Source organism: Mesoplodon mirus (genome assembly GCF_964341445.2).
Source record: "Mesoplodon mirus genome assembly, chromosome: 8".
NCBI classification, from domain to species: Eukaryota; Metazoa; Chordata; class Mammalia; order Artiodactyla; family Ziphiidae; genus Mesoplodon; species Mesoplodon mirus.
The window spans coordinates 11,602,728-11,630,497 of NC_138984.1; the positions used below are offsets into that span (position 1 = coordinate 11,602,728).

At 40.5% G+C, this 27,770-nt stretch overlaps 2 protein-coding genes across 11 annotated transcripts in view; both read right to left on the reverse strand.

The window, feature by feature from the left end:
• MFF (mitochondrial fission factor) overlaps window positions 1-750 on the reverse strand; it is a 37,773-nt gene extending 37,023 nt beyond the window's left edge. For 4 of the 10 annotated variants that reach the window (XM_082631061.1, XM_082631069.1, XM_082631068.1 and 1 more), the window contains exon 1: window positions 596-747. The gene's annotated coding sequence lies outside the window, so the exon portion shown is untranslated. Of the gene's footprint in view, window positions 1-595 lie in introns of all 10 variants that reach the window. The other 6 variants (XM_082631062.1, XM_082631060.1, XM_082631066.1 and 3 more) reach the window with 3 other exon arrangements.
• A 4,522-nt stretch (window positions 751-5,272) lies between these two features.
• Window positions 5,273-27,770, reverse strand: part of COL4A3 (collagen type IV alpha 3 chain) — a 141,095-nt gene continuing 118,597 nt past the window's right edge. The window contains exons 37-52 of the mRNA XM_082630094.1: window positions 27,478-27,617; window positions 24,844-24,970; window positions 23,505-23,585; window positions 23,021-23,119; window positions 22,697-22,744; window positions 19,835-20,020; window positions 19,205-19,335; window positions 15,615-15,687; window positions 13,596-13,667; window positions 13,381-13,506; window positions 12,423-12,521; window positions 10,716-10,928; window positions 9,905-10,082; window positions 9,663-9,777; window positions 8,248-8,420; window positions 5,273-7,629 (exon numbers count right to left, since the gene is read on the reverse strand). Of these exons, the coding sequence (XP_082486220.1) occupies window positions 7,545-7,629; window positions 8,248-8,420; window positions 9,663-9,777; window positions 9,905-10,082; window positions 10,716-10,928; window positions 12,423-12,521; window positions 13,381-13,506; window positions 13,596-13,667; window positions 15,615-15,687; window positions 19,205-19,335; window positions 19,835-20,020; window positions 22,697-22,744; window positions 23,021-23,119; window positions 23,505-23,585; window positions 24,844-24,970; window positions 27,478-27,617 (1,946 nt within the window). The 3' untranslated portion in view covers window positions 5,273-7,544. The remainder of the gene's footprint in view (window positions 7,630-8,247; window positions 8,421-9,662; window positions 9,778-9,904; window positions 10,083-10,715; window positions 10,929-12,422; window positions 12,522-13,380; window positions 13,507-13,595; window positions 13,668-15,614; window positions 15,688-19,204; window positions 19,336-19,834; window positions 20,021-22,696; window positions 22,745-23,020; window positions 23,120-23,504; window positions 23,586-24,843; window positions 24,971-27,477; window positions 27,618-27,770) is intronic.

The window sequence follows — 27,770 nt, forward strand, 5'->3', positions numbered from 1 at the left end:
CCTTGCTCTAAAGTTGTAGAACGCACCCGAGGGTTTTCTTCTAAATACCATATAAGCGGAACTCCTCCTGCAGACGAAGGTCAGAGGCTTGTTGGAACGGGAATCCGAGCTTTCCCCATTTCCCAGCTCCTGGAATGAAATCTAGGAGCATCTCCGGGCATCCACACCTGCGAGCAAGGATGCTTACACATCGCCCGACCAGGGGCCTCGCCAAGGTACCTGGGCTTCCAACAAGGCCTTTCTTTTCGAACACGTTCTTTTCCACAAAGTAAAGACAAAACAAACCAAAAACTACTTTTAAAAACGGCAGGCATCGGGTTCAAGGTCATACTAAGAGGTACCAGGACCCTGGCTGAGAAGGATAAGAGAAGACTACCAGCCAAACCGCGCTTGAAGCTCTCAGGACGCCCTAAGGAGGAGGAAAGCCCAGGTTGAAGACGAGAGGCTCTGGGGTCGGGCCTCCGGCCAGGACTACACCACGAACGGGCCGGGGCCGCAGCGGGTCCCTCCATCGACGGAGGGTCAGGGCCGCGGCGCTAGGCCCGACAGCCGGCTCGGGCCGCGGGTCCCGGGTCGGGAAGACGTCAGTACTCACCCCTGGGCCCGCTGAAGGTCCCTGGCGAAGACCGCCGCCCGCCGGCTCCCGGGGCGCTCGGGTGGGCGCTGTCAGAGGCCGTTGGCCGAGCGCACGGAGGCGCCCTGGCAAATCACGGGCCAGAGAGGCCCGCAGCGGGCGGGGAAAGACGCGAGAACTTCCGGGATTGGCCCCTCCCAGGAGCCGTAGTTGAGGCAGGTTTGTGGTCATGTGACGCAAGGAAGGGCGGAAGTACGGCCCACGCATAGGAGCGGGGGCAGTACGACGTCGATGAGGCGGCATCTTTGTTATGGGCAAGGTGCGCCAACCGCTTCTCCTGACAAGGTAAACCTTCAGTAGCTAGTTAAATAACTAGTTTTCAGGACTGTCTGAATCAAAATCAGGACTGGTGTGAGGCCTAAGAATCTGCATATTTCGCCAGTTCTGCAAGTGATTCTTAAACACTATAGTACAATTTTGACGACTTTTCAAGCCCTCTATGTCTTCCTTAAACAGTGAGCGCTTCCCTGACTGGCTCCACTGATCCTTAAAGATGAGAATCATGGAAAAGGAGAAGTTAGGTTTCACAGTAGTTAGCAGCCTTGTTTAGCTTCCAAGAATTGTCTGCATCTAACCACTTAACCACCGACTTTCCGGGGGAAAGTCAGTACCATGCTCATCAACGATGGGAGGGACTGAAGCAAGCCAATTCACGGAATGCTTTGTGTGCCTCGACGTTAACAAACAGCCAAAGACATACACATGAGTAGGTACTTCTCTAGAGTCTAAAGATACTCCAGAGATGTTACCATTCTTTAAACCCATTTAGGAAGTCCTCTGGGAATTTCGTTCTTGGGCCCCTTCTTAATAGTGACAACTCATCCTTTAAGAATAGATTGATTTTAGGAGTGATCAGCCATTACCAAGCCAAACTTTCAGGGAGAATTTAGAGACCGAGCTAAATAAGCCCACTATGACCAAAATCTTTAGAAGTAAGGGTCTTCCTGCTCCACTAGTGTTAATACCTTTCTTCATCTTAATTACTTGCAGTTTGGTTTTTACTCCTGTCCCTTACCCCCCAGGGAAATCGAATTCACTTTCAAATGAGGTTGTGATCCAATTACCAAATCCAAAGTCTTCCCCCTTAATCTTGATAAACCATAATCTTCCTGCATCAGTTGATTCTGTTAAATTAAATTAGACAAGAGTGTAGTATCAATACATGAAAGCACCTACCAGTTACACCTAACTGGTAGTAAATTCTAAAAGAAAAAAAAAAAAGCCTCTTTCTCTCCCTTACCTGGAAATTCTGCTCCCTTTTTAAAAAAAATAAATTTAGTTATTTAACTTACTTATTATTTTTGGCTGCGTTGGGTCTTCATTGCTGTGCGCGGGCTTTCTCTAGTTTTGGTGAGCATGGGCTACTCTTCGTTGCGGTGCGTGGGCTTTTCATTGCAGTGGCTTCTCTTGTGGAGCACGGACTCTAGGTGCATGGGCTTCAGTAGTTGTGGCGTGTGGGCTTCAGTAGCTGTGGTGCTCGGACTTCAGTAGTTGTGGCTCTCAGGCTCTAGAACGCAGGCTCAGTAGTTGTGGCACACGGGCTTAGTTGCTCCACGGCATGTGGGATCTTTCTGGACCAGGGCTCGAACCCATGTCCCCTGAATTAGCAGGCAGATTCTTAAGGACTGCGCCACCAGGGAAGCCCTGCTCCCTTGTTTTTTGTAATTAAGCTTCATGCTGGGTCTTCTGTCTCTTCCGTCATTAATGTGGGCATTCCTGTTTGTGATTCAATCCATCATTGACTGTCTTTTCACCCACAATTGCCTCAAATCTTTTGTGGGAAAAGTGGTATTTAAATCTAAATAAAATTAACAGACCATTTTGTCTCATCCTGTTACACTAGTTCTAGCCATTTCTTCGTAAGTGTCCATTGGAGCTTTGATCCCAACAGGGTTTCCAACTCAAATTTTCTCCCTCTTCCTAATCCAGATAACTTCTGAATTTCCTTGTTCAGTTGATGGCAAGATATTTTTTCCAGTCACCAAGGTTCAAGATTCTGAAATCACCTTTCACTGTCCCCCATCCTTTACATTCTCCCACCTCGAGGCTATCTGTCCACTTTCTCTGTTATTTCTCTTCCCACTATGAGACCATTACCAATCATCTGGACTGTTACCCTTTTAACTGGCCTCCCCATTTCCAACATTTTTGTTTCTCTAATTATTCCTGGATATTGGATCCACAAAGAATCTATTTTTACAATGTGTGACAAAGACATTCCAAATTTGAAGCCCCAAATACAAAAAGAAATTGACGACTTATAGTTCTCCACAAATTCAAATGTCCGTACAGCAGTACAGTAATTTTTAAAAACACTTGAAACTGGGATGATAGTATATGAAATATTGGATCTTCCATGTTACCATTTGTATGATCATTCTACTCTTTGGCTCAAAATCCTCAGTGGGTCTCTAATGCCAACCAAAGATGTACAAGTTCACCTTGGTGTTCTAAACCCTAATATGGCCCTCACCTCCTGCTATGCCACTTTATTTACCACTCCTTGTGTGTTTTTGTGTGTGTATATGATATATATGTATATATTCCATATATTCTTGACCATTAATTGTTGTCTGAGATTGCTTTATGATTTCCTAAGTACTTACTTTTATCTATGCTATTTCTGCCACCTAGAATGCCATCCTGCCTCTGATCACCTTCTGTTTCTTGAAATCCTAACTGCCCTTAAAGGACCACCTAAAATGTCCTCTCTCTTATGATTTCCTGAGGCCTCCAACTTTTGAACCACTGTTTGTTGACTCTTACAGTACTTGTCATATTCTGTTCAGTATTATAATTATCTATGTATTTGCCTTATTTTCCCTTACCAGATGATAAGTTCCATGTTTGAGACCAAGGTCTTTATCTCACTCATCTCTCTATCTTCATGGAGCAGCCATATTGAGCATGTTGTAGGTCTTGGGTTTAAAGTAATGAGATCTATTTCCCTGTTTGACTGATAAGTTGGAATTAAAGATAATTCCAAAGCAATAGTTCTAAAAAGGTTTTGAGCAGTGTTAACATTTTTAGAAACACCATAGAGCCTCCAAAAACCTAGAGAGGGTCATATTTATCTGAATGTTTAAGTTGAGCCTGGTTATTCAAAATCAGTTACGTTTCCTCCTGTGTTTGGTTGTCTCTTAGTTTCCAGTAAGCAGAGCTGGGATTAGGGTGAGGTGAATTAGGCACTCTTAGTGTTCCGCAAGTGCCCTGTCAGTAAGTTGCAAAGAATCCCTTAGAGACTGATCAAGATTTTTCTTTTTAAACAGGCTTCTAAGTAGAGAGAATGAACTCAAACACAGCACTCATTGTTCTACTTGTCAGCAGTAAAAATAAGTTCATTAAAATAGATGAGTATGTTTTTTGACTCAAAATGTTTTCAAATTAGATTTTTTTGTCCCAATTATGAGAGTGTTTCTAAATATTTATTTGAGCAACAATTTTCTTGGCTTTCTTAGAATTATTACCCAGCATCACTATTCATTCATTCTGTTTTTTCCTTTGATTATATCCTTATTGTCATTTAACACGGCCCCAAAATTTCTTACCTATGAGAGTTAAGATTTTGTGTATTAAAGGCATTCATCTTTACCAATTTTCTACCTTTGAAATTTTATAAATATTTTTCCTTGAATAAGGAGTATTTGCATTATAAACGGGAAACATTTATCAAAATATATGACCCATAACTTCTGTAATCTGTGTTTTCCTATTGATTTGTAAAATCTTAAATATCTCAATAGGAAATGATAAAGATATGATTAGGCCTTTCACAGTAAAAAAAAACCCACAAAAAACCATGCATTAATTAAATATACTAAATTAAAAAACCCAGATACTAATTTAAAGTGATAAATATTCAGCCTCACTGGTAATGAGCAAAATGTAAATTAAAATGAGACAGGCAAAATTACAAAAGAATATCCAGTATTGATAAAATTATAAGGAGATGGGTGTTTTCATTACATCGTGTTGATGCAACTGGAAATTCTAGCAATGTTCCTGGAGAACATTTATATATATATGTACGTATATATATGTGTATCCCTCTCTCTCTCTCTCTTTCTCTCAAAGGCCTAAGATTGCAAGTCCTTTGATTCTGCAGTTTTCCTCCTAGAGATTTATCCTGAGTAAATAATTGGACAAATGTAAGATAAAATGTGTATAATATGTCCATAATAAAACTAAAATAAATGTCCATCAATTCATTGATTTATGTAGGAAATCCATGTAAATAATGATTAGTTCTTATCTATTGATGTGAAAATATGTCCACAGTGTATTAAGTTTGATTAAAAAATTTAGTTTCAAGACAGCATGCTTTTTATTCCATTTTTGTTTAAAAATATATTTACAAGAAAAAAGTCTGGAAGGATAATAACTTAATTTTCTTGAGTGGGGGTGAGGGTTAGATCATGGCAATTTTTATATTCTTCTTCATAATTGCTGTTGTTTTTACAGTGAACATATACTGTTTTTGCAATCCAAAAAATTTTGTTTACATTTTGAAAAAAATAAGACCAGATATAATTTTTTCAATTTTATTCTTAGACAATACAATAAAATAATATGTAAGCTGTAATTACAGAAGTATTAGTACATTACAACATTGTAATTTTGTCAAGATATAATATAAAATATTCAATATATTTTAAATATATTTCATCTGGTTATAGACTAAATATTAAATTAAGTTTAGTAGCAGTAAGTTACATTGGATGAATAGAAAAATCTTTGTAAGTTAAATTAGCAATAAAATTCAAATTTAGAATTATTGTAATACTTTTATAAATAAGTTACTTAATAATGTTTATCTTGCAAAAAGACCTCTGAGAAATCCACTATTTCAGCACACTGAAAATTCCAAAGTTGAAGCCCGAAATTTAAAAGAAACAAGTTATTTACATTTATCTACAAAGTTAAATCTTCATAACCTTATAAACTACTGATAGGTATCTGGAAAGGAATGCACATGAACTATGTTTTAATGCTCAGTCTTAGAAGTGGGACTGAGCAACTGTTAATATGGTTTCATTGGAATTTAAGGTTTTAGCATCACTTGTCTTCCTCAGAAGTTAAACACTGATAAGAGGGCAAGAAAAGATGGAGGCCTGGGGACAAGCAGAGGCCAGTCATTTGGCATTAGCACCAGTATAGGGCATTTACTAATTAGTAAAATTAGATGACCTTAAGGTCATTTGTGATTTTGGACTTTAAAGAGAGGCATGGATGGAGCAATAGTAGCCAGCTGTACCTGGTAACTGTCTGTAGAACTGTTTCTGAAGTGTTTGCCTAGAGCAGTTCTTCCCAATCAGAAATCACCTGGAGGGTTTGTTAAAACACAGATTTCTGGGCCTTACCCCCAGAGTTTCTGATTCTAAAGGTCTAGGGTGAGCCCTTGAATTTGCACTTATGGCAAGTACCCAGATACTGCTGATGCTGCTGGTCTAGAGATCACATTTTGAGAATTGCTGACCTACACAGGGTTTGTGGAGATCAGCTAGCCCTATGCCGTGATAGTACAATTAAGAGAGTAGGATATTTTTAGAGCAAAAGCAGTCTTAGTATAAGATGAGTCTAAAAAAAAAATGAGTCTAAGTAAATAATCTAAGTAAAATGCACTTCTCAGTTTAAATGTAAAAATGGCTTGACAGTAGTCACATGAGCAGTGAAGGATGTCAATCATGGTCACAGTCTGTGCTGACCTCTGGGGTCACATCTTCACTTACAGAGTAACTGAGGCTGAAGCAATAACCTGAATTTAAATATCAGCACCACCAACTCCACCTAGGTGGATCAGGAAGAATATTTGACATACAACTGCCAAATTATACAGTTTGTACATTAAGATTTTTACACAATGGACTCTTTCAATGGTTTGTAAGAATATATAATATCAAAAACATGTTTTTACAAAGGAAGAATTAGATAGTTAACAAGGGAATAAATCTCTGAACACCCAGTTTAAATGGAATATTTAGAGCAAAGGAAAAATATTCTGAGCCTGATTAGCTAACAAATGACTTAAGTTCTTCCGTGGATTGCTGAACTACTATTTTATAAGGTATGCACCAAGATTTATAGGGATAGGGATAAAGTGCACATCTAGGAAGTAGTGTCCTTGTTATTTGTGTGGATGTAATTAATTCACTAGGGTAAAAATTGTATCTATTTGAATATAAGCAAGCTATATTGCTGCAGTGAAATGAATTCAATGGACAAACAAAAATATCTTTTTAAAAATGTAAACCAAAAAAAAGACAGTATTTCCAAGGTTATTATGATTCCACTCAGAGCAACCCCCTTTTGGCCATAGTCTTGGGTATGTTTGAAAAAGCACTAGAAAAATCCATGAACCTCAGTTCAATTCCGGTTCCCTTAGGCCTTAGGTTACTCACCAGGTTTGAAAGTCCAGTTTATTCATGATGGTCTAGTATTCCACTTGTCTCCATCCCCTTCCCTACCCAGGGTCTAAAGCTTTAGGAAGCGGGTGGTTGGGCAATCTAAAACAGATTTAGCCTCCCTGAGTCTCAAAGACTGGAATAGAAGGGGGGCAAATCCTGGGAATCCAGTAGACCAAATAGCTCTTAACTTGTAGCATCAAACTTTATACAGTCACCATTCACTTAGTGCATTGGATACAAATGGAATACAATTTCAGTGATATTTTGTGAAAAGCCTACTGCCTTGAGTTAGGGAACTTTGACACAGTACAGGTTTAGAGAGCAGTATCACAGAACTAACTTAAAAGAATGCTTTGTTGTGTGGGGAAACAAATAGAAACTTTGTACTAAGCCATCATAGGGCGATATTGTTCAGTTAGAGAAAAATACTTAAATAACTGCATGTTCTTTATCATTACTTGGTTATTTAGGATGAAAAGTCACAGTTCTATTTTTTCTTTATTTCTTCAATGTCTCCTCTTCATGCACACCTGACAGCGACTTATTATCTTTTCTAACTCCCCAGCTTTCACAGTTGATGGAATAGGTTTCCTGAAATAAAAAACCAAACCAAACCAAAAAAAAAAAAGCCCACAAAAAGTTTCATCAATTTATAGATAAAAGGGAAATACTTCCTGGGTTCGAGTTTTATTAATGAATATTGTAGCTCATCTAAACTTTATTATAGGGAGGTATATTTCTGAAGAGGTATCTATGTCAGCATTTTAGTTGTATTTAGCAGCAACTTGCAGGTGCAAACCTACGGATCATTTTTTCTGAAATAAAAACTACTCCTATCCTTTTAATACTCTGTATTACTCACAAGTCTTCCAATACAGTAAATTAAGATTAGCAGATCATTTAGTATTGATAGTTTCATTCAGTAGTCTATAAATTCATAAATAAATATTAAATACATTTAGTGATGACAAAAATCACTTTTTTTTTGGTCTTTATTGGTACAGTAGCACAAACCATGGCTACTTGTTGACTCTAGACCACTTGTAAACGGATTTTATTGGCTAAATAGGCTAGACAGGATTTTATTGGCATGGGGAGATTTTTTAGATGTGAGTACATCAACACCCAGGGCATGAAAATCTAACATAGGCAACCTTTGAATAGTTATGCAATTGAGTCATCAGATTAAACTTGACTTTGAATAGTTACCTGAACATTCTTTTGGGGTCTAATGAAGCCAACCAGAAACTGTAGGAATTTGAATAGTAGTTGCATGTTCCTCTTCCATGACATTCTATAAATGGACTGGCTCGGAATTCTTCTAAGCAGGAGCCGGGGGATGCCAGTGCCTGCCCAGCGCCCTCTGAACCTGCACTTGTGAACTATCATAATAAAAGTATCCAAATAAGAATTCTTTGCATACTGCTCACATTTTCAATGCTCTAAAATTTTCTTTTTTGTAATAGAAGACAGTAAGAAAAAACCCCAGAAAGGATGAATTAAACCTCTTGTGCTTCTTTACCCAAATTTACTAACACTCCAGCTACCTTCCAAGTTGAAGGATAGTCATCAAAAATAAAATAAAAGCTATTTATTTTGCCTGGAATGCTCTTTTCCCCAGGTCTGACTGGTTCTTTCTTGTCATTCAGGGGTCTGCTTAAATATAACCTCCAAAAAGATTTCCTTGGCTTCATCCCTATCAGTCTCTCCCCTTATCTTGCCTTATTTCCTTCCTAGGACTGACTGTTCACCACCTGAACTCATTACTATTATTGTTATTTTGTCTTCTTGCTTATATGTCTATCACTAGGATATAAGCTCCATGAGAGCAGGAACTTTGGCTCACTGCCAGTATCCTTAGTACCTAGAATGGTCAAGGCACATCGTAGGTGTTAAATAAATATTTGTTGAATTAATGATTGAATGAATGGACATCTGTGAGTAAAGAAGGGGGAATAGCATATCATAAATGATGTTACACAGAATATGAATGACCACTAGCCACATTTGTGCAGGTATCAGAATCACAAATGTTAATCCCTAGATTTCTTCATTTAGTACTTACATCTTGGGAATTTTTCTTTAAAAGGCTGTTTCTTTTAGTTCCCATCTTCATAGGTACTTCAAAGGGTCACAGTATAAGGCACAAAGATTTTGGAGCAGACAGGCTCAGATTCAAATCCCAGTTTTACCACTTACTAGTTGTGAGACCCTGGGGAAATTTCTTTACTTCATTCTTACTTGTAAAACTGTAGATGATAGAAACTACCTTGCAGGGTTTTCAGAAGGCTTTTGGAGGATATATAAAACAGCTGCCACATTTTTTTAAAAAGGCATTCTATTACCAGTATGATAGCTACTCTTCACTTAAATGTCTGTCTTAGAATTTGTGGGTAGTCTCTTTCTGAGAAGTCTATTTTTTTAAATGCTCCATTATTTACCAAAGAACAACTTACTTGAAGTAAAAAAAAAAGTATATTTGCAGATTTTCAAGCAAATATCCACAGCAGATTGTGCATATTGATGTCAAGCAAAATCATTCCTGGGGGCCACATCTCATCCAGCCCAATGTAAGATTCCACAGATTATCTTTACTATGAATTTACTGTTCCTTTTCTCCTTACCATGATGAAAGAAAATCCTTTCCAGAGAGAAATCCAGCCAGGAGGACATGAGGGGGTATCAGTAGTTTGGCTGTGAACAGCTATGGCAATTGCAGGACCTTCGCAGACAGTGCATCTGTAACACGAAACAAAGAAGATGGCGGCATCGCCACTTTCTGCACCATGACGTGCTGCCTTACATTCCATTACAAACGAAGTGATTCAACTGCTCTCATCACAAAACTAAGGGATTGGGATTTTACCTGCTAATATAAGGCTCCAGGGCTCGGCCAGTAATTGGAGCCATGTCCACAGGCATCAGAGCTGGTGTTGACAGCCAGTATGAATAATCATTTCGAGATGCGAAATTACATACATCATTGATATTGCAGAATAAGAATGGCATTGTAGTAAATCTTTGCAGGCAGCTGCCAAGAGTTCCTAATAAAACATCAGACTGGGTGTCACTTTCAGTAACTTCAAATTATTTTGATTATCATTACTAGATAGAGGCTAATTAAAACACAACCTATGGCAAAAACTGGAGAAAGACAACACAAAAGAGTTATTTACAAAATGTGTGATTGAAAAGTTTTAATACTGATAGAAATTAAAGATCCAATAGGGAAAGCAATCCTCCTTCGTTCTTCCACCTTGAACGCTTCCTGTGGCCGTTTCTCATCAGTCTAGAATTTGAGGACTAGCAGAGGTTGCTTAGAAAAATGTCTGCTTCAAAATATTCCCAGTTCTTCATATGTATATGCTAGCCAATAATCAGACAAAGCTTTAGAAAAGATGTTACTTTGAAGATTAAAAAGCAGACAGGTATTTTAGTGAAAAAGTCTTTGCGTTGCACAGGATGAACTAGATTGACATTCATGAGCCAGGCTCCTTCTAGAGCTTACATTCCGGAATGAATATTAGACAGGCCAACGTCTTATTTACTCTCTTTAAAAAGTGCTGTGAGATACTCAGGTTGTTTATACTTAACTTCAGAGGGAAGTACCCCATGCCATACAAATGTAGAGTCTGCATGTGGAACAAAGTAGCTAGAAATGAGAACGAGGGCATTACCCAGGTCCTGTCCATGGGATTGTTCATTTCCTTGTACAAAGAGAAGAGAAAACCCACTATAGAGTGGTTCTGTCCCTTCTGGACAGGAGGGAACTGCCGTGGTCTGGCTGTGCCGGGTGAAGACAAAGCCCCTCATCATTGTCCTCCTTGCAGGTGGTCCAGTGTCTCCAGGTTTCCCCTTCAAGCCTGGCAGGCCATCGGATCCAGGCGGTCCTTTAAAAAACACATTATACATGTTGCAACACAAATGAAACCTCAAACTTGTTTTTCCAAAATACTAATTTAATGTTTATATATATTTATTAAGCCTCAAGTACAGAAAGGAGTCCTAAAGAATAATGGTTTCTAAAATGGCCAAAGGGGCTTCCCTGGTGGTGCAGTGGTTGAGGGTCTGGCTGCTGATGCAGGGGACACGGGTTCATGCCCCGGTCTGGAAGATCCCACATGCCGCGGAGCGGCTGGGCCCATGAGCCATGGCCACTGAGCCTGCGCGTCTGGAGCCTGTGCTCCGCAATGGGAGAGGCCACAACAGTCAGAGGCCCGCATACCGCAAAAAAAAAAAAAAAAAGGCCAAAGAATATTCTTAAATGCTGACTATTTTATTACAAATGCCTCTTATGATAGATATTTGTGTATATCTGATGATGAGTCTTTTGAGGTCAGGTTTTCATCTTTGTATTGCCCTGTGGTACCTGACATCAAGATGAACTCTGTCTACTAGTGAATAATTCTCAGCACAGTTTGTGTTGTAGCAGCCTTGCTCTTGCTTTGGCTCCATTCTGTAACCCAGACTTGGTCAGTAAAGTTTTTAAATTTATGGGATTATTAATAAGAGTTTTATTTTTTACCATTTTGAAAAACACATTTTTAAGGAAAGTCGAATGATTAATAATGTTTTAAATGTTTTAAAGCACTCAGGACAATACTAAGTCATGAGTGATTATGCAGTTAATATTACAATTAATATTATTAGTTAGCATTATATTTAAAGACAAAGCTCTAGTCTTTACAGTTGTATTCTAGTAGATCTGGGCATATGTCAATGAATTTGAAATCACATTTAGAGTTTTCTCTTACTTTAACAAAGTCAGCAATCCTAAAAAATAAGATTTGGAGAGCTGGGTATTTTCTAGAAAGGTGCTTTTGAAACTTTTGCAGAAGGTAAGTTTTGACCCAGGCATATCAAATTGACACACATAAGTTTGTGTTCAGACTAAAGTACTTAAAGAGGCCCCTTTTTGGGACACGCACATGAGTTGTTGAGTTAGTATTCAAGAATGGCAAAGTTAAAAGACATCTTTCCTAAATAGGGATACTAAGTCGCTCTTCTATTCATATCAAGGTAATGTTTTTCCAACTATGTACTTAGGTGCTACTCTTACAAGTAGATATTATCAACTAAGTACACAGTATCCGCTTTTCTGAAAATAGAATTGGTGTTTCATTAGGCCTATGTGTCCTCAGGTTAAAAATCTGAAGTACATTTGCCCAGTTAACAGATAGGAAGAATGGTTTATTCCAGTAACTCTTGATTTTCTGTCTTCTTCCGAAAGAACATTTCGCCCCGGCTTTTAGTCTAATCTGCACAACACAAATTGAAAGATCTAGATCTAGATCTTATAGTCACAAATTTGAACAAGGCTCCTTTCCCTGTATATATATGGGTAATAGCTCTCCTTCAGTGAAGGAGAACAGCCAGCTGTTTACCTTGCTCTCCTTTACAACCTTTGTTGCCTTTTTCTCCAATTGGACCAGGGGTTCCTGGTAGTCCATCCTTGCCTGGTTTACCTCTTGGCCCACAGGGTCCTAGGCAAAAAAACCAACATTGTATTGAATGGATCATATAGAAAAAAAAGCAGGTTGGCCAACCATCCCAGTTTACCCAAGACTTCTACAGTTTCAGCAATAAAAGTCCTGCAAAGAGAACAGACTGGGCAAACTGGGACAGTTGGTCATCCAACATGTTACACCCTACTTCCCAGGGGGAGAAAAAACCCTGAAAAATGAACTAGGAGTATATGAAATACAGCAGTTTAAAATTGTGCTACCATTTTGATTTATGCTGCTCCAGAATTCACTATGCCCTCGTATTGATCAAAGTAATAAATCATATCTCTCTTATATCCCAGGTGATTCAGGCAAACGTAGAACACAACAATTCCATTCAGAAGTCTATTACAATATGCTAAGACTATAAAAAAGGGTTAGTTCAATTTCCATGAACCAATATTTTGAAAATATTTCATAATATTAAGCATACATTTGCATTTACTACTACTTCCAGGTACTGTACAAACTGTTAGAAAAGTATAAATACCTGAAACTCAGGTTTATTTGGGCAATCATTTATAAATAGTCAGAACTCTAAGACTGACAGTTGTCAGAGAAGATAGACTTCATACTTTTACCTTAACCAAAAAAATCCTGAGTTTCCTGAAGTGTATTTGTTCAAGTTTATACTATACACAACAGTTTTCAATAGATTCAAAAGGAGTTTTATTTGCTGGTCAAGAGTAAAATGAGCTCAATGCTAAAGCTGATTATTAAAAACACTGTAATGTGTAACATTTTCTGTGAAGTTGTATTATTTGTTTCCAAAGCTCTTTACAGGTATTTTGGTTCAACTGCTTCCTAGTGATCCCAGTCAATGCTGCCAGTTCCACACCTGAGTTTCCCGGTGGCCCCGGGGGCCCAGGTTCTCCTTGCATCCCTGGTTCTCCAGCTGGGCCAGGTGGGCCTGGGCTTCCTGGAAGGGAGATGATCTTCACTGTGCCAGGGTCTCCACGTACACCTATTGACATGAACATATAAGAAGATGATGGCTTTCCTGATGAGTTACTGTTTCTTCATGGACAGCAATACTAAAGAAATAATATTTACCAGGTGGTCCTTTTGGCCCAATTCGCCCTGGAGGTCCACTTGGTCCCAGAAATCCTGAATTACCCTTCTCTCCTTAAAAAAAATAAAAAGGCAATGTGATTCCACATAGAACAACAGGTTTCCTAGCTCTTTAGGTTGATGGTCGACTCTAGATAATGGGAGTTATGACCAGAGGTTATGAGTTCTGTGACAATGGCTGCAACTTAGTTATATTCGTGTGGGTTGTGGAATTTTATGTGGACCCAGTTAGCCATGTTTAATGTCTATTAAAAATATATTCTAGAAGTAGGCATTAAGAGCTAGTATTTTCGCATTGAAGGGGAAGCATTCCTAAGAGTTCACTTTTTAAGTTCAGAAACCAATTCAATTTAATATTTAAGGTAAAATATGAAGTGACATTAAAACCGATTTTAGCACTTCCTAGTGAATTATATTGGTTGTCAATAGTTATCTACTTTCTCAGCTTATTACTCTAGCTTTACTAGTAGCCCAAAGTTAGTTATGTTAGGAACTCTCATGAGCTCATATAGAATATCTACTTTGATGTAAACTATCAAAGTGGTAAGATTTCTCTCCCAAACAGTCTTTGACATGAATGAAATGTTACCAAGAACCATCGATTTGGAGAAATATTCTCTTTTAAAAAATCTTGACAAAATGTAGACATTACATCTGATTACTTAGAAAGAACTTAATACTAAACATGATATTCATAGCAGAAATATAATAAAACAATTATATTACCCAAAGCTAACTGGCAACTACACTATAAATTATCCACTAGATATCAGAACTTGAGGATAGTGTTAACATTTGCTTACGTCTACCAGAAGAGGCCTAAGTATTTTTCCCTTTGGGGATTAAAAATTTCCAAATAAAGAAGTGCAAACTCATAGGTAGTGCCAGATGACAGATAGTCTTATTCTGGAATCTAAGAGACTAATTGAATGTGTTTCAGGGAACATGTTCCAAAGAACTGATTTTACGAATCTTCCCTCTATATACATGTAAATATTTCACCAGAATATTTCTGGTAGGGCCTTTCTATAAGTTTTCAAGTCTTAGCTCCTCCCGTTCTGAGACTCGGGGCAGTGGCAGGCAGGTGCACACCTTTTCCCCAGGCTGTCTGACAGTATTCACCAACCCAGTCTCTAGGGAGACTCCTCAGAATCACTTGCTTTGATTTCTTCTTTGCTATTTTGCTCCTTGAAGAGCCAGTGGTTGAAAGCATTGAAAAGGCTCTCTTTAAACTCCAGCTTGTCCTCCCTCAGACCTGGAAAAGTTTGTCTTTCACAGAAACATGGTTTTGTTCACTTTGGTTGAAATTCTTGTGTAGCATCTATTTAGTCTACGATAATAGATTCCCTGCACACACAAAACAATACCAGGGGATTTAACCAGCTAAGACAACAAATCCAATATTCAAAATGTCATTTGAGGTCATAGCACCCTTATGGAAGATTTGAGAATTATTTTCTGAAACCTGAAGTTTAAATTTATGTGTATGAACATTTTAAACTTAAAATCTCCAAATTACATGTCTTCTCTGATTAAAAACATAATACATGTGCCCCATAAAAAAACAAGTGCTTGAATCTGCATATAAAAATTTACTTACCCTCCCCCATTATCAGCTTGGTGAATATTCTTTTCGATTTTCAGCTTCTTAAAATTATCACACATGCACAAAGTAAAATAAACCATTCAAAGCAATACTGTTGCTACTGACGTAGTTCCTTATCCCCCAGCCCGACACACATCAGTACTCTCAAAGGTAACCACTTTAAACTGTTTCTGTTTTGAGTTTTTCTATAGTTTCCATCCTTAAGGTATGGTTTAATTTTTAAGGCCCCTGGGGTTGTGTGCTGGTGGAGTCTTCCTTCTTCGTTCATACTGAGGTCCTATTTGTACCCCAACTGTCTGAGGTGACCATAGGGGTTCAGTAAACATTTGTGTACCCTAAAATATGAATCATGGTCATTGTCTTTGCATCCAAAGAGTAGTGCACAAAAACAGTACCTTTTATGCCTGGAAATCCATAGAATCCAGGATCACCTCTGACCCCTGGCAGACCTGGGGCACCTGGTGCTCCCTATATTTTAAGTAAGAAAGAGCAGAACCACAGACATATTTTTAAAATCACAATACTCAGTATAGTTTTTTTTTTAAAGCATATAGGATATAATACTATGTTGGGTCAGAATGAGTTAAAGTTGTCAGACATCATTTTTACATTCCAATCCAGTATTTCACCTCCTGTAACTCCTGTGCCAACTACCTTACCTTACGACTATCATTTTCAATAAGAAAGAACTAAAAACTACCCTTAAGCCCAAGAGCCAACATAACTTCTCATGTTAATGTATGTTGGTGTGAGTATTGGGTACAATTGGATATTCTGTATTCTAAAGTGAACTGCCCAGTATTTGAAGATCTTTCAGGAAGAATAGGTACCAGATTGCCAGGCTGAAAATTATAATTTGTATTTGTAATTCTTGCAAAGGCAACAGAGTTGCTGTTGAATTGTAGCACCCACCATCATTCTAACTAAGCCATCAGAGTTATAACTTACTCTTATCAGAGTGATAGGAGTAAAGGTTCCAGGGATGGGAGCATGGAGGGGTTGACAGGGGAGTTTTGATATGCACGTTTGGCAAAGATGCAGTGATCTGACTGGGCAGAGATGCTCCCTCCTTATGAGGCTCAGACTAATTGCTGTTGTGACCATGAGATGCTCAAGCAAGGCCATCGGAGGAGAGGGGAGGGAATAGGGCTTCTGAAAAGAGTTCTAGGGCTTCCCTGGTGGCGCAGTGGTTGAAAATCTGCCTGCCAATGCAGGGGACACGGGTTCGAGCCCTGGTCTGGGAAGATCCCACATGCCGCAGAGCAACTAAGCCAGTGAGCCACAGCTACTGAGCCTGCATGTCTGGAGCCTGTGCTCCGCAACAAGAGAAGCCCGCGACAGTGAAAGGCCCGCGCACCGCGATGGAGAGTGGCCCCCGCTCGCCGCAATTAGAGAAAGCCCTCGCACAGAAACGAAGACCCAACAGAGCCAAAAATAAATAAATAAATTTATTTTTTAAAAAAAAGAGTTCTATGTCACACTGTATATTGCATCTACTCTTATACTGTCCATATGAATGAGACAGAATGCTATTACTTGAAAACAATGAATTGAAGGTCATGAAAAATGCCAACAATAACAAAACTGGTCTTTCAGCCTGCTGTCTTTGGAGCTAGAAGATGAATGAAAGAACAATCCTACTTCTTAGATAAGGTGGTGTGAGGTTAAAAAAGGAGAGAGAGGGCTTCCCTGGTGGCACAGTGGTTGAGAGTCCGCCTGCCGATGCAGGCGACGCGGGTTCGTGCCCCGGTCTGGGAGAATCCCACATGTCGTGGAGCGGCTGGGCCCGTGAGCCATGGCCGCTGAGCCTGCGCGTCCGGAGCCTGTGCTCCGCAACGGGAGAGGCCACAGCAGTGAGAGGCCCGTGTACCGCAAAAAAAAAAAAAAAAAAAAAAAAAAAAAGGAGAGAGAGAAAACAACCATGTGATCAAGGAGTCTCAGGCTTCTGAAGTCTGGCCTGTTCTCCAGAGGTAAAGATAACCACGGAGGAAGCTCTGGTGCCAGGCCCTGCCCGAGGGTGGAGAAGAAGCTGCTTCCTGAAAGGAGAGAGCAATTAAGGGCAAGGAGTCAGTTCAGATATCCATCAAGAAGAATTTTCTTTCAAGCGCAAATGCAGAAGCCTAGACTAACCTTGGAGGCACAGGGGATTTAAGAGAGATCGCATTTCCAAACCAGACTTTCCACATCCCAGTGTCCTTGGAAGGACTTTCAGTGTGATCATAGGATTAGTGTTTGCCACTTTCAAAGAATCACGGAGAGCATGAGAACTACCTAAGACTGGAGTTGGGCAAACATCTCACTTAAAAAAAAGTTTTAAAAAGGTAGATTCTGGAAACCAAATACCAAGAGAGCTTAAGAGAGTGTAACATGTTTCCTGACAAGAAGCCCTGCTGAAGAACCTCATTACCCATCACAAGGAAGCACAGAACATCTATGACATAACCGATTTCCTCATTAGTTTCCAAGAATTTGATGTACACAGAGATATTAGGTTTTTCAAATATGCTGTTAAGAGAAAGCTAGGGAAGGTGGCCATAGTGTTGAGTGAGATGCTGTAAATTGAGAGATCTTAATAGGCTGGAAACATGAGCCTGAAGGAACAAGATGATAACTAAGAAAGGTAAATGTGAAAGTTCTGCCCTTATGTCACAAGTACACAAATAGACAAGGCAAAAAGTAATGGAGAGGGCTTTCCTGGTGGCGCAGTGGTTAAGAATCCGCCTGCCAATGCAGGCGATGCAGGTTCCAGCCCTGGTCCAGGAAGATCCCACATGTCGTGGAGCAACTAAGCCCATGAGCCACAGCAAGTGAGCCTGTGCCGTAGAGCATGTGAGCCACAACTACTGAGCCCACGTGCCACAACTACTGAAGCCAGCGTGCCTAGGGCCCGTGCTCCGCAGCAAGAGAAGCCACCACCATGAGAAGCCCGTGCACCGCAACGTAGAGTAGCCTCCACTCGCTGCAACTAGAGAAAGCCCGCGTGCAGCAAGGAAGACCCAACGCAGCCAAAAATAAAAATAAAAATAAAAGTAATGGAGAAAACTTAGTAGCAGTTCATGAGGAAAAGGCACAAGGTCTTTCGCTGACTATGAGCTCAATGTGTGATGACTGTGTGGTACTGAGGCTGCCAAACAGCTCATGTGGAATTTTAGGTTGGATTATAAAACAGAATGTTCAGGATAGTGAGACTCTTCCATCCTCTAGCCACTCCGTGGGGTACTGAGTTCTTACTCCTGTAAGGTGTTTGTCCCAGGGGCTGCATGTTTAAGGTATTGACAAACTAAGATATATTCAGAATAAAGGCAGAGCTGATGACATCTTAAACTGAATTTGAGAAAAAAAAACCATGTATTTATTGGGAGAGAAAATAGAAGGAAATGGCAGTATTTACAAATACTGGAAGGTATGTCATGGGGAGAAAATAAATAGACATTTGATGGCAAAGATAATTTTTTTTTTTTTTTTGCACGATACACGGGCCTCTCACTGTTGTGGCCTCTCCCGTTGCAGAGCACAGGCTCCGGATGCGCAGGCTCAGCGGCCATGGCTCACGGGCCCAGCCACTCCGCGGCATGTGGGATCCTCCCGGATTGGGGCACGAACCCACGTCCCCTGCATCGGCAGGCAGACTCTCAACCACTGCGCCACCAGGGAAGCCCGGCAAAGATAATTTTGAAAGCATATTAATAGAGAAAAATTATGTTGTCGTCTAGAATGGAACTGTTCACAGAGTCTAAACAAGAAAAGGTCGGGAATGACATAGAGAAGCGTCCCATATGGACCAAACTTTCAGAGGCCTCTTGGAGACCAAATCTGTCCAACTCTTAAGATTCTTTGATTCTTTGAACCTTGTGGACTCCATCTTTTTTGGGGTGCACTACACAGAAGCACCACAAGTGGGAAATTTTTGTTGCCTCCAGTTACATCTGATTCTGGCAATCGATTTAGAAGAATCTAAGACGTCAAAATAATTTTCCACACTTACCGGATGACCTGGTGGTCCCACGTCTCCTACAGTTCCAGGCGGACCTCTTGGGCCAGGCTGGCCCATAAATCCCTTGTCTCCTTTTATGCCTTCTACGGGCCTCCCTTGAGATCCAGGGGGACCAGGCTCACCTGAATTCACAAAAAGCCTGTCAGTATTGCCACTCGGGGGCCTCGCAGGTTCTGTCAGTTACCCTTTTGAATGAAGAGCAAACTCTGCACTTTATCGTTACACCGAACATACTTCGCCTCGTGGGGTGTGACAGGACTGTGAATGAGATAATGCCAGCCAAGCGCCTGGCACAAGGCAGGAACTGCTTCTCCCTGATGATGGTCTGTTAGAGCAGGGTCTGTGTCTAACCCAGTACCTTATACAGAGTAGGAGCTCAATAAATATTGATGAATGGATGCATCTCTCTCTTCCAGGCTCATTAATTTGGTATGTACTAATTTTTCAAACAGGTCCCTCTGCCTCAACACCAACAGCCTTACTGCACCCCATGTGAGGACAGGTGGGCATGGGGAGACAGAGAAGACCAGAGGGGAAAAGAAGCAAGATGGTCACGAGAAGATTGAAAGACATCAAATGTTACTTTCATTCTTTCATCTTATTTAGAAGTAGATCCTCTACCTGGGTTTCCTCTTCTGCCAGGTGGACCTCGATCTCCTTTTTGGCCAGGGATGATTGAACCAGGAAAGCCTGGTGGCCCTTGAGGTCCTGTCATGCCCATGGGCCCTCGAGGCCCAGCATCTCCCACCGGCCCTTTCCTGCCAGGGAGGCCCGGCAAGCCTGGGGCTCCCCTGTCTCCTTTGGCTCCTGCAAAGAAAAAAGCCTGATAAGTTTCTGTAATGCCCCTATATTTGGTGTTATAGTTTGTGGTTATCTCTAATAATGTAGACACTTTGATTAAAGGTGTTAAGGTCCACAAGATAATTTTTTTTAAGAGGCTGACAAAAGAGATACAGGTCTACCAGGACTGGGTCTAGACTAGACTCAGTCCTGACTCCAACTAGCTGTTTGATCCTGATAAATTCTCTTCACTGTTACAAGTCTCCGTTTTCTTATTTAAAAAATGAAGGTGATATCTGACTTAACTCAGTGTTTTAAATATCAAGTGAGAGAATACACAGATGGAAAAGCATGGTGTAAGCTTCAAAGTATTCTGTCCATGTAAGCCATAATCATTATTACCTGGTGATATCTAATTACAATGACATTATTCAATCACTGATAATTCAATAGAGCCCTAAAAAGCTAAACTTCGGGACTTCCCCGGTGGCGCAGTGGTTAAGAATCCGCCTGCCAATGCAGGGGACAAGGGTTCGAGCCCTGGTCCGGGAAGATCCCACATGCCGCGGAGCAACTAATCCCGAGCCTGCAAGCCACAACTACTGAAGCTTGCATGCCTAGAGCCCATGCTCTGAAACAAGAGAAGCCACCGCATGAGAAGCCCACGCACCACAACGAAGAGTAGCCCCTGCTCGCTGCAACTAGAGAAAGCCCGCGCGCAGCAACAAAGACCCAAGTAGCCAAAAGTAAATAAATAAATACATACATACATTAAAAAAAAAAAGCTAAACCTCATGGCTGGTTTGTGCATTTAAAGTGTTGCCCAGACAAACCCAGAAAAAGGAACGACAAAGTTGCCATCCCCATTCTGTCCTCTGGTTACTTCTCCTCCATAACACAAACATAGTCTGGAAGGGACAAGTGTGGTGAGAGGTTTGGATTTACCAAAGAAGACCTTGCAAAAGGTCACAACTTAATACTAATATTTTTCATCTCAGAGAACTTTCAAGAAATTGTGCTTTGATGTTCATAAATGGAAGATGTTGTATGAATTGAAAATAATCTCTCCCTCTTCTCTCCCATCTTTGTGTTATTCTAGAAGTGGTAAATGGCATGAAAATGGGAGACAGAGGGAAGGAAGAAGGACAAGTGAGGAGGAGGCTGGTGGCACAGGAAAGGGCTTGGGAAGTTCTTTATTATGCAGGGAAGCCTTAGGGGGATGATGAAAATAAAACTGATGACTATTGAATATCTAGCCCTTTGTCTACCATGTTCTTTAGCTTTTTTATGCCTGCAATTTATACTGTTAAAAGAAAGTATTTAGATGATTTCAGCTCTCTTCAAGCTCTGAAATGCTGTAATTGTACAACAGGGTCTGGCAATGGTCTGAGGCACCAAGATGCTGTCTTGAGTTGTATATTCCACGTCCATGAAGATGCTTCCTTGTTTTACAATATGATTTCTTTTTAGGATTTGGGAGAATTAAAACTAATTAAAAGGATTCATACCTTCCAAGTATCAATGACCTCGTCTCCATATTTATTTATCCTAGAGGGACTGAGGTGCATAATCATTTACTTTCATAATTAGGCTATTTGTTGTTTTTAAAGGCTTTTTAATTTAAGATTTGATTGTTTGGTATCAAATTTTATTTCCAATTAAATGCTAAAGTGTCCTCATTACACATGGTTAAACTGTGAGCTTAGCCTAGGAAAATGAACGGAAACTCCCCTTTTGACCATAATTCTAAAACTAGGCTATGAAAAGCCTTTATGTTCACGAGGGAGGGAAGGGTCTGAGAGACGTGCGGACATTGAGCTCAACCAAAACGACTATCGCATCATCCAGAAACAGGAAAGAACGGCTCTTGTCTACTTTCACAGTTGAGCTGGTAGGTCAGAGCAGTTCCTGCCCTGTGGAGTTTCTCTGTAGCGTCAGGCTACTCTTTGCTGGTTCTTTTGAGCATCAATAACCAGAGGCCGTCACTGGGCTTAGGCATCTTTGCTAATAAAATACTCCTACCTACAGGACCTATGGCTGAGAAGGGTCAATCAAAGGTGCAAACAATCTAGTATTTCTTCTGGCAAGTTTCTATACAAAATGGAAAAAGTTAAAAGAAGCTGCTTATCTTATAAAACACTGGTATGAGAAATCCAGACTGGCAGTCTGTCAAACAAAAACTTGTATATTCTTTGAATGACATATTCAATAAGTTGCCATGTCTGAGGTGCTGAGAGAGTTACTGGGGATCCCTGAATAAACAGTAACCTGAGCCACAAGCTGGCTCTGGGGGTTGGAATCAGACCTATGAAGATAACAAGGTGGGAAAGGATTAGTGTTATTACTGCATCTCAGAACAGCAGGGAGAGGAAACTCCTTGAGAAGCTATCAATTCCACCTCCAACTTTTTAGGAGGTGATGCATTTAAACCATGCTAAGGACATCGAAGCAAATACAGAAGTCTTTTTCATATTTAAAGACCTTCATGGAAGGAAATTCCAAAATTGGATCACAGTGTCTAGTTTGTTCATTTCGCGGTGATGAAGCATTTTTACTTGAACACTAAGAATATACATATCCTATGTTACCACTGGGACTTCTTTAATTCAGTATGCTAAGTTTATTTTATCTATCAGGCATATTAAATTAGATTCTGTCCTTGAAAATGTATATCACCAGGTTCAGGAAGGAAGAACTGCTCACCTTGAGGACCAGGTTTCCCTCTTGGGCCTGGAAGTGCTCCCAGCAAACCTGAAAGAGAAAATTTTGGCATTTTAATATTCTATACATACAGTTAATTTATATATACATATAAAAATTTATATGTATTTATATATATAAATTGTGAAACTGACCAATGTATATAAAATTTATTCCACTTGGTCAATTTCACTTTGGTTATAGAAAGAATTCTCACATACCCAGTTCTGTCAGGGAAGAATTTCTAGAGCCATGAAGGATTACAGTGACACTAATTATTCTATGAAAAATAAAACTAGTGTATCCAAGATGATGAGCAAGCGGTACCTGTTTCTCCTTTTTCTCCAGCTGGACCAGGAATTCCATCACGTCCTTGATTACCTCTCTCACCCGCTGGTCCAGGATTTCCTGGGAATCCTGGAGGGCCTGGAAAAAAGAAGCCATTCAAAGAGAGGACCTACTTCCTATCAGTGGCCTAATGTGAACCCCAGATGTGTGGAATTCTGCAAAATGTGTTCATTTTTCAGAACTGTAGTTATATGAAGCTAAATTCACAGTGAAAACCATGGACAGGTTAGTGCTATCATGAGGATTTTTCACTTTGGAATGTGTAGGTCAGCTGGTCTTTGAATTAGATCCGTATAAATACCTAACCTCACTTTTCTGCATTGTCGTCTGGAGACTGGGTAACTGGGAGCTACCTTCTAAGGAGCAGTCATGGGTCAGAGCTACCGGTAGACAGAGATTCCAGCCTCAGAAGAAAATATGCTTCCCTCACAAAAGGGAACTAGACAAAGTACAAAAATGGAACCTGGAGGGCCTTTTATTCCTGGAGAGCCAGGGAAACCTTTGATTCCTTTAGACCCCAAATCACCATCAGGACCGGGCTTTCCTATAAATGAAGAGAGAGGGTAAAGAAAAAAAGAAAACCAAAAGATAAATGATTCCATCAATAGCTGAAACAGTCAGTTCTTACAGTCAACTGTGCTCAAGCTGGCCTTCAAGAGGCACTCCTGCGACCAGTCACTTCAGGCTGTTATTTGCCCAGAGAAGCACAGCAGAGACATGGCCAATCATTTTCAGAGGTGTGCATACCCCAGCCCCTTGGACCGCTCAATATCTGATTTATTACTTTAATTGGGAGTTAGCAGCAAAGCCATTGAACCTTTCCGTGTTTGAAAAGATAGTTTAAATATTGTCTTTAGGTAAGACCTGAAGCTGCAAACCAGTGGCTTAGCAGTTGTTTTTGATCAAAGTGAAAACTTCAACCCAAATAACAAGCAAATAAGAAAGCAAGCCGATGTTTAAACTGGAAACAGAAACAACAAAACCCTCAGAACAACAGTGCTATGGGTTAAATTGTGTTGCTCCCAAATGCATATGAAGAAGTCCTAACTCCCTAGTATTTCAGAATATCACTGTATTTGGAGGTCGGTCTTTATAGTCTTTTTTTTTCTTTCTTTCTTTTTGGCCATGCCACATGGCTTGTGGGATCTTAGTTCTTTGATCAGGGATTGAACCCAGGCCCCTGGAGGAGTCCTAGCCACTGGACCACCAGGGAATTCCCAGATAGGGTCTTTAAAGAAGCAATTAAGTTAACATGAGGTCACCAAGGCAGTACCTAACACAATATGACTGATATCCTTATAAGAAAAGATTGGGACACAGACACACAGAGGAAAGACACCTGGAGAAGGTGGCCACCTACAAGCTAACGAGAGAGGCCTCAGAAGAAATCAACCCTGCTGACACCTGGATCTCAGACTCCCAGTCTCCAGAACTGGGAGAAAATTAATTTCTAAGTTAGCCAATCTGTGGTATTTGCTGTGGAAGCCCTGGAAAACTAATACAAATAAGAAGTTGGACAACAAGCTAACATTTCAGGTCTTTAGGCTGAATTGGCTGAGGCAGTGCCCCCGAAGTTTTGTTTACAGGAGGAGGTTTTTAGATTTCAGGTCACCAAACTCGACCGAAATGGGCTCCTTGTGATTCATTTGCTGTTTCTTAGTGTCTTCGAATTTGAAGATCAGGTTTGAATAAAATCACTTGTAGTGCAAAAGCCTAAACTGCTTTCCATTTACTATTCTAGGAGGCAAGGGCCATACCACACTTCTTGCTGGCAGCTTTCGGGTTGCAAACCCAGAGCTCACCTGGGTGGCCAGGGCTTCCGGGATTCCCAGGAACTCCCTCTGGTGCAGCAGGGCCTGGACGTCCAGGTGTGCCAGGTGGCCCTCTATCTCCTTTCTTTCCCATGTCACCTGGCAATCCTGGATCTCCCTTAAATTCAGTCAAACACCTTTAAAATTCTCATATAAGCAGGATATGTGATCAGAATTAAGTATAAACTACGTTGGTTTGTATTTATTTATTTAGTAATTCATGATAAGTGTCTACTGTGTGCTACCACCCTGATAGCTGCTGGGGACATGATGGCTACATAATTTGTGGGGTGCAGTGCAAAATGACAATGCAGCTCTTTTTTTTTTTTTCTTGCTGTACGCAGGCCTCTCACTGTTGTGGCCTCTCCCGTTGCAGAGCACAGGCTCCAGATGTGCAGGCTCAGCAGCCATGGCTCACGGGCCCAGCCGCTCCGCGGCATGTGGGATCTTCCCGGACTGGGGCACGAACCCGTGTCCCCTGAATCGGCAGGCGGACTCTCAACCACTGCGCCACCAGGGAAGCCCGAAAATGCAGCTCTCTTTAAAAGAACTTTTAAAAAGTAATTGAAGACAGAAATGGCAGAGCATTAAACCAAACATGGAGTCCTTGTCAGCATGGGACCTCTGTGGCTACACGAGTCCTGTGCCCAAGAAGCCAGGAATATAATAGTAACCATGTACGAATATGTGATGGATACAGTCCCTGCCTTCATGGAGCTTTAGAGACCAGTGGGAGATAGACACTAAATAACCACACACACAGATAATTTCAAATTGTGATGATTAACTCAGAGGTCAGAAAGAAATAGAACAAATGGATGTGTGTTCTTCATATACTCTGCATGCAGATAAATGTATGTCAACCACATGTAAAAAAAAGAAACAAACAGGGCTTCCCTGGTGGCGCAGTGGTTGGGAGTCCGCCTGCCGATGCAGGGGACGCGGGTTCATGCCCCGGTCCGGGAGGATCCCACGTGCCGCGGAGCGGCTGGGCCCATGAGCCATGGCCGCTGAGCCTGTGCATCCGGAGCCTGTGCTCCACAACGGGAGAGGCCACAACAGTGAGAGGCCCGCGTACCGCAAAAAAAAAAAAAAAAAAAGAAAAGAAACAAACAAAAACACAAACTTCCCATGGCTTAATATTCATTAAATCTGTACTTCACTTTTATGATAAGCCAGAGCATATGGATTTGATAGTAACTTACAAAATCTCGATGGTAGCTGACTAAGATTCATTATTCTGTTACTAAGATTTGCCAGCATGATAAAACCAGCACATTTTGTGTTCAACGCATAGTTTAAAAAATTTCTTCTGTGGTTACCTATGAAAACTTTAAATGAAACTGTTCATTAATTGAATGTGAATTAAGTCAAATATGATTCCTCACTCAGGAAAAATCTCAGTGGAAGGAGTCTCTTTCTGGTTTTCTGAGGACCTTGTTAAAAATAAAGGGCAAAGGAAATTTGTTTGAACTCCAAGTAGTAAAGGGTTACTTTCTCGGGTCTTTGTGGTTTCTAAAAGTTTTCTTTCTTGTTGTTTTACAGCTGGAGGAAATCTTTAGGAAAGGTGGTGTTTTATTGGCTCAAAAGAGAGTCAGGGAGAAAGTCTCCTAAGTAACGATTTTTATATTTTTTGGAAGTCTGATGAAAAATAACAGACTCCTTCTAAAAAAAAAAAAAAAACAGAAAAACTGTATCCAAACAATTTTCATTCGATTTCAGGAGATTAGTGGGCTTCTTTGGATCAATAGGCTTCCCCAGGGATCCATGGAATCCCATGTGAAGAACCCCTGCTTGTGGGAATTTCTATTAATTATTCTCTATTGCTCTAGCTCTGGCTCTTGTGTAATTGCTATATGCAGAAAGGATGGAAGAAGATAAACCTAAAAGAACAGCTGAGCCACACTGAAACCTTTGGTTGCTGCATGACACCACATACAAGGGAGGGCTTTGGCATCCAGTCTCTAGGTGACAGAGCACAAGTGCTGAGAACACTGTGACAAGATAGAAAATCTTCTGTGTATTGCAATGACAATAAACTTTGAAAACAATTAAGAAAGATAAATGTAAATATCTTAGGATTTTTTTGGGTTTTGCTTTTTAATAATGCTCTAAATTTATTTTATTTTACATCTTTTATTGTGTTTAAGAAGACAAGTATTTTTTATTACAAAGTTGGAACATTTATTTTTGTAAGGCTGTGTGAGATGAGTCTATAGCAGAGACTGGCCACTTTTTTTTTTTTTTTTTTTTTTTTTTTTTTTTTCCGTACGCGGGCCTCTCACTGTTGTGGAGACTGGCCACTTTTAGCACAAGAAAAACAAACACTGCCCTGGCAACTTGTATGGCCTTGTGATCACTGCCTCCTCCTGGTAGCACACTTAAATTGCAGGGTCGGTTATGAAAAATTCCTTGGGGGTTGAAACTGGAGGGAATAAACTCAGAAATTGAAGTTGTGTGATAGGCATCCTTAGTTATAGAGAGAGGGGAGAAAAGCTCAAACAACTGTCTGAAAATACAGTAGTATTTTCAATTTTCTTTGCCCACAATGAATCCAGATACTTGTTGATATTTAAAGGGGCTCACTCCACCACCAAAACATAAATACTTCAGTGGCCTATATACCTTTGGTCCCGGTGGTCCTGGCCTTGTACCTTCTGAATAACCTGGCTCTCCCTTATCTCCTGGGAGGCCATGAGTACCTGGGAGGCCTGGTCTTCCAGCTAGACCTGGGAATCCCATAGTTCCCTTCATTCCTTTAGTACCTGAAATTAGGAAAGAAATCAGGTAAATCGGTAAAGGCAGAGATCTTGAAGGGTTCTACTTCTCACCTTTGCACAAACCACCTTTCTCTCAAGAAGCTGGTTTTTCAGAAGCACTGATGTGTCAGGTAGTCTTTTTCTTTTTTTTCAATTTTT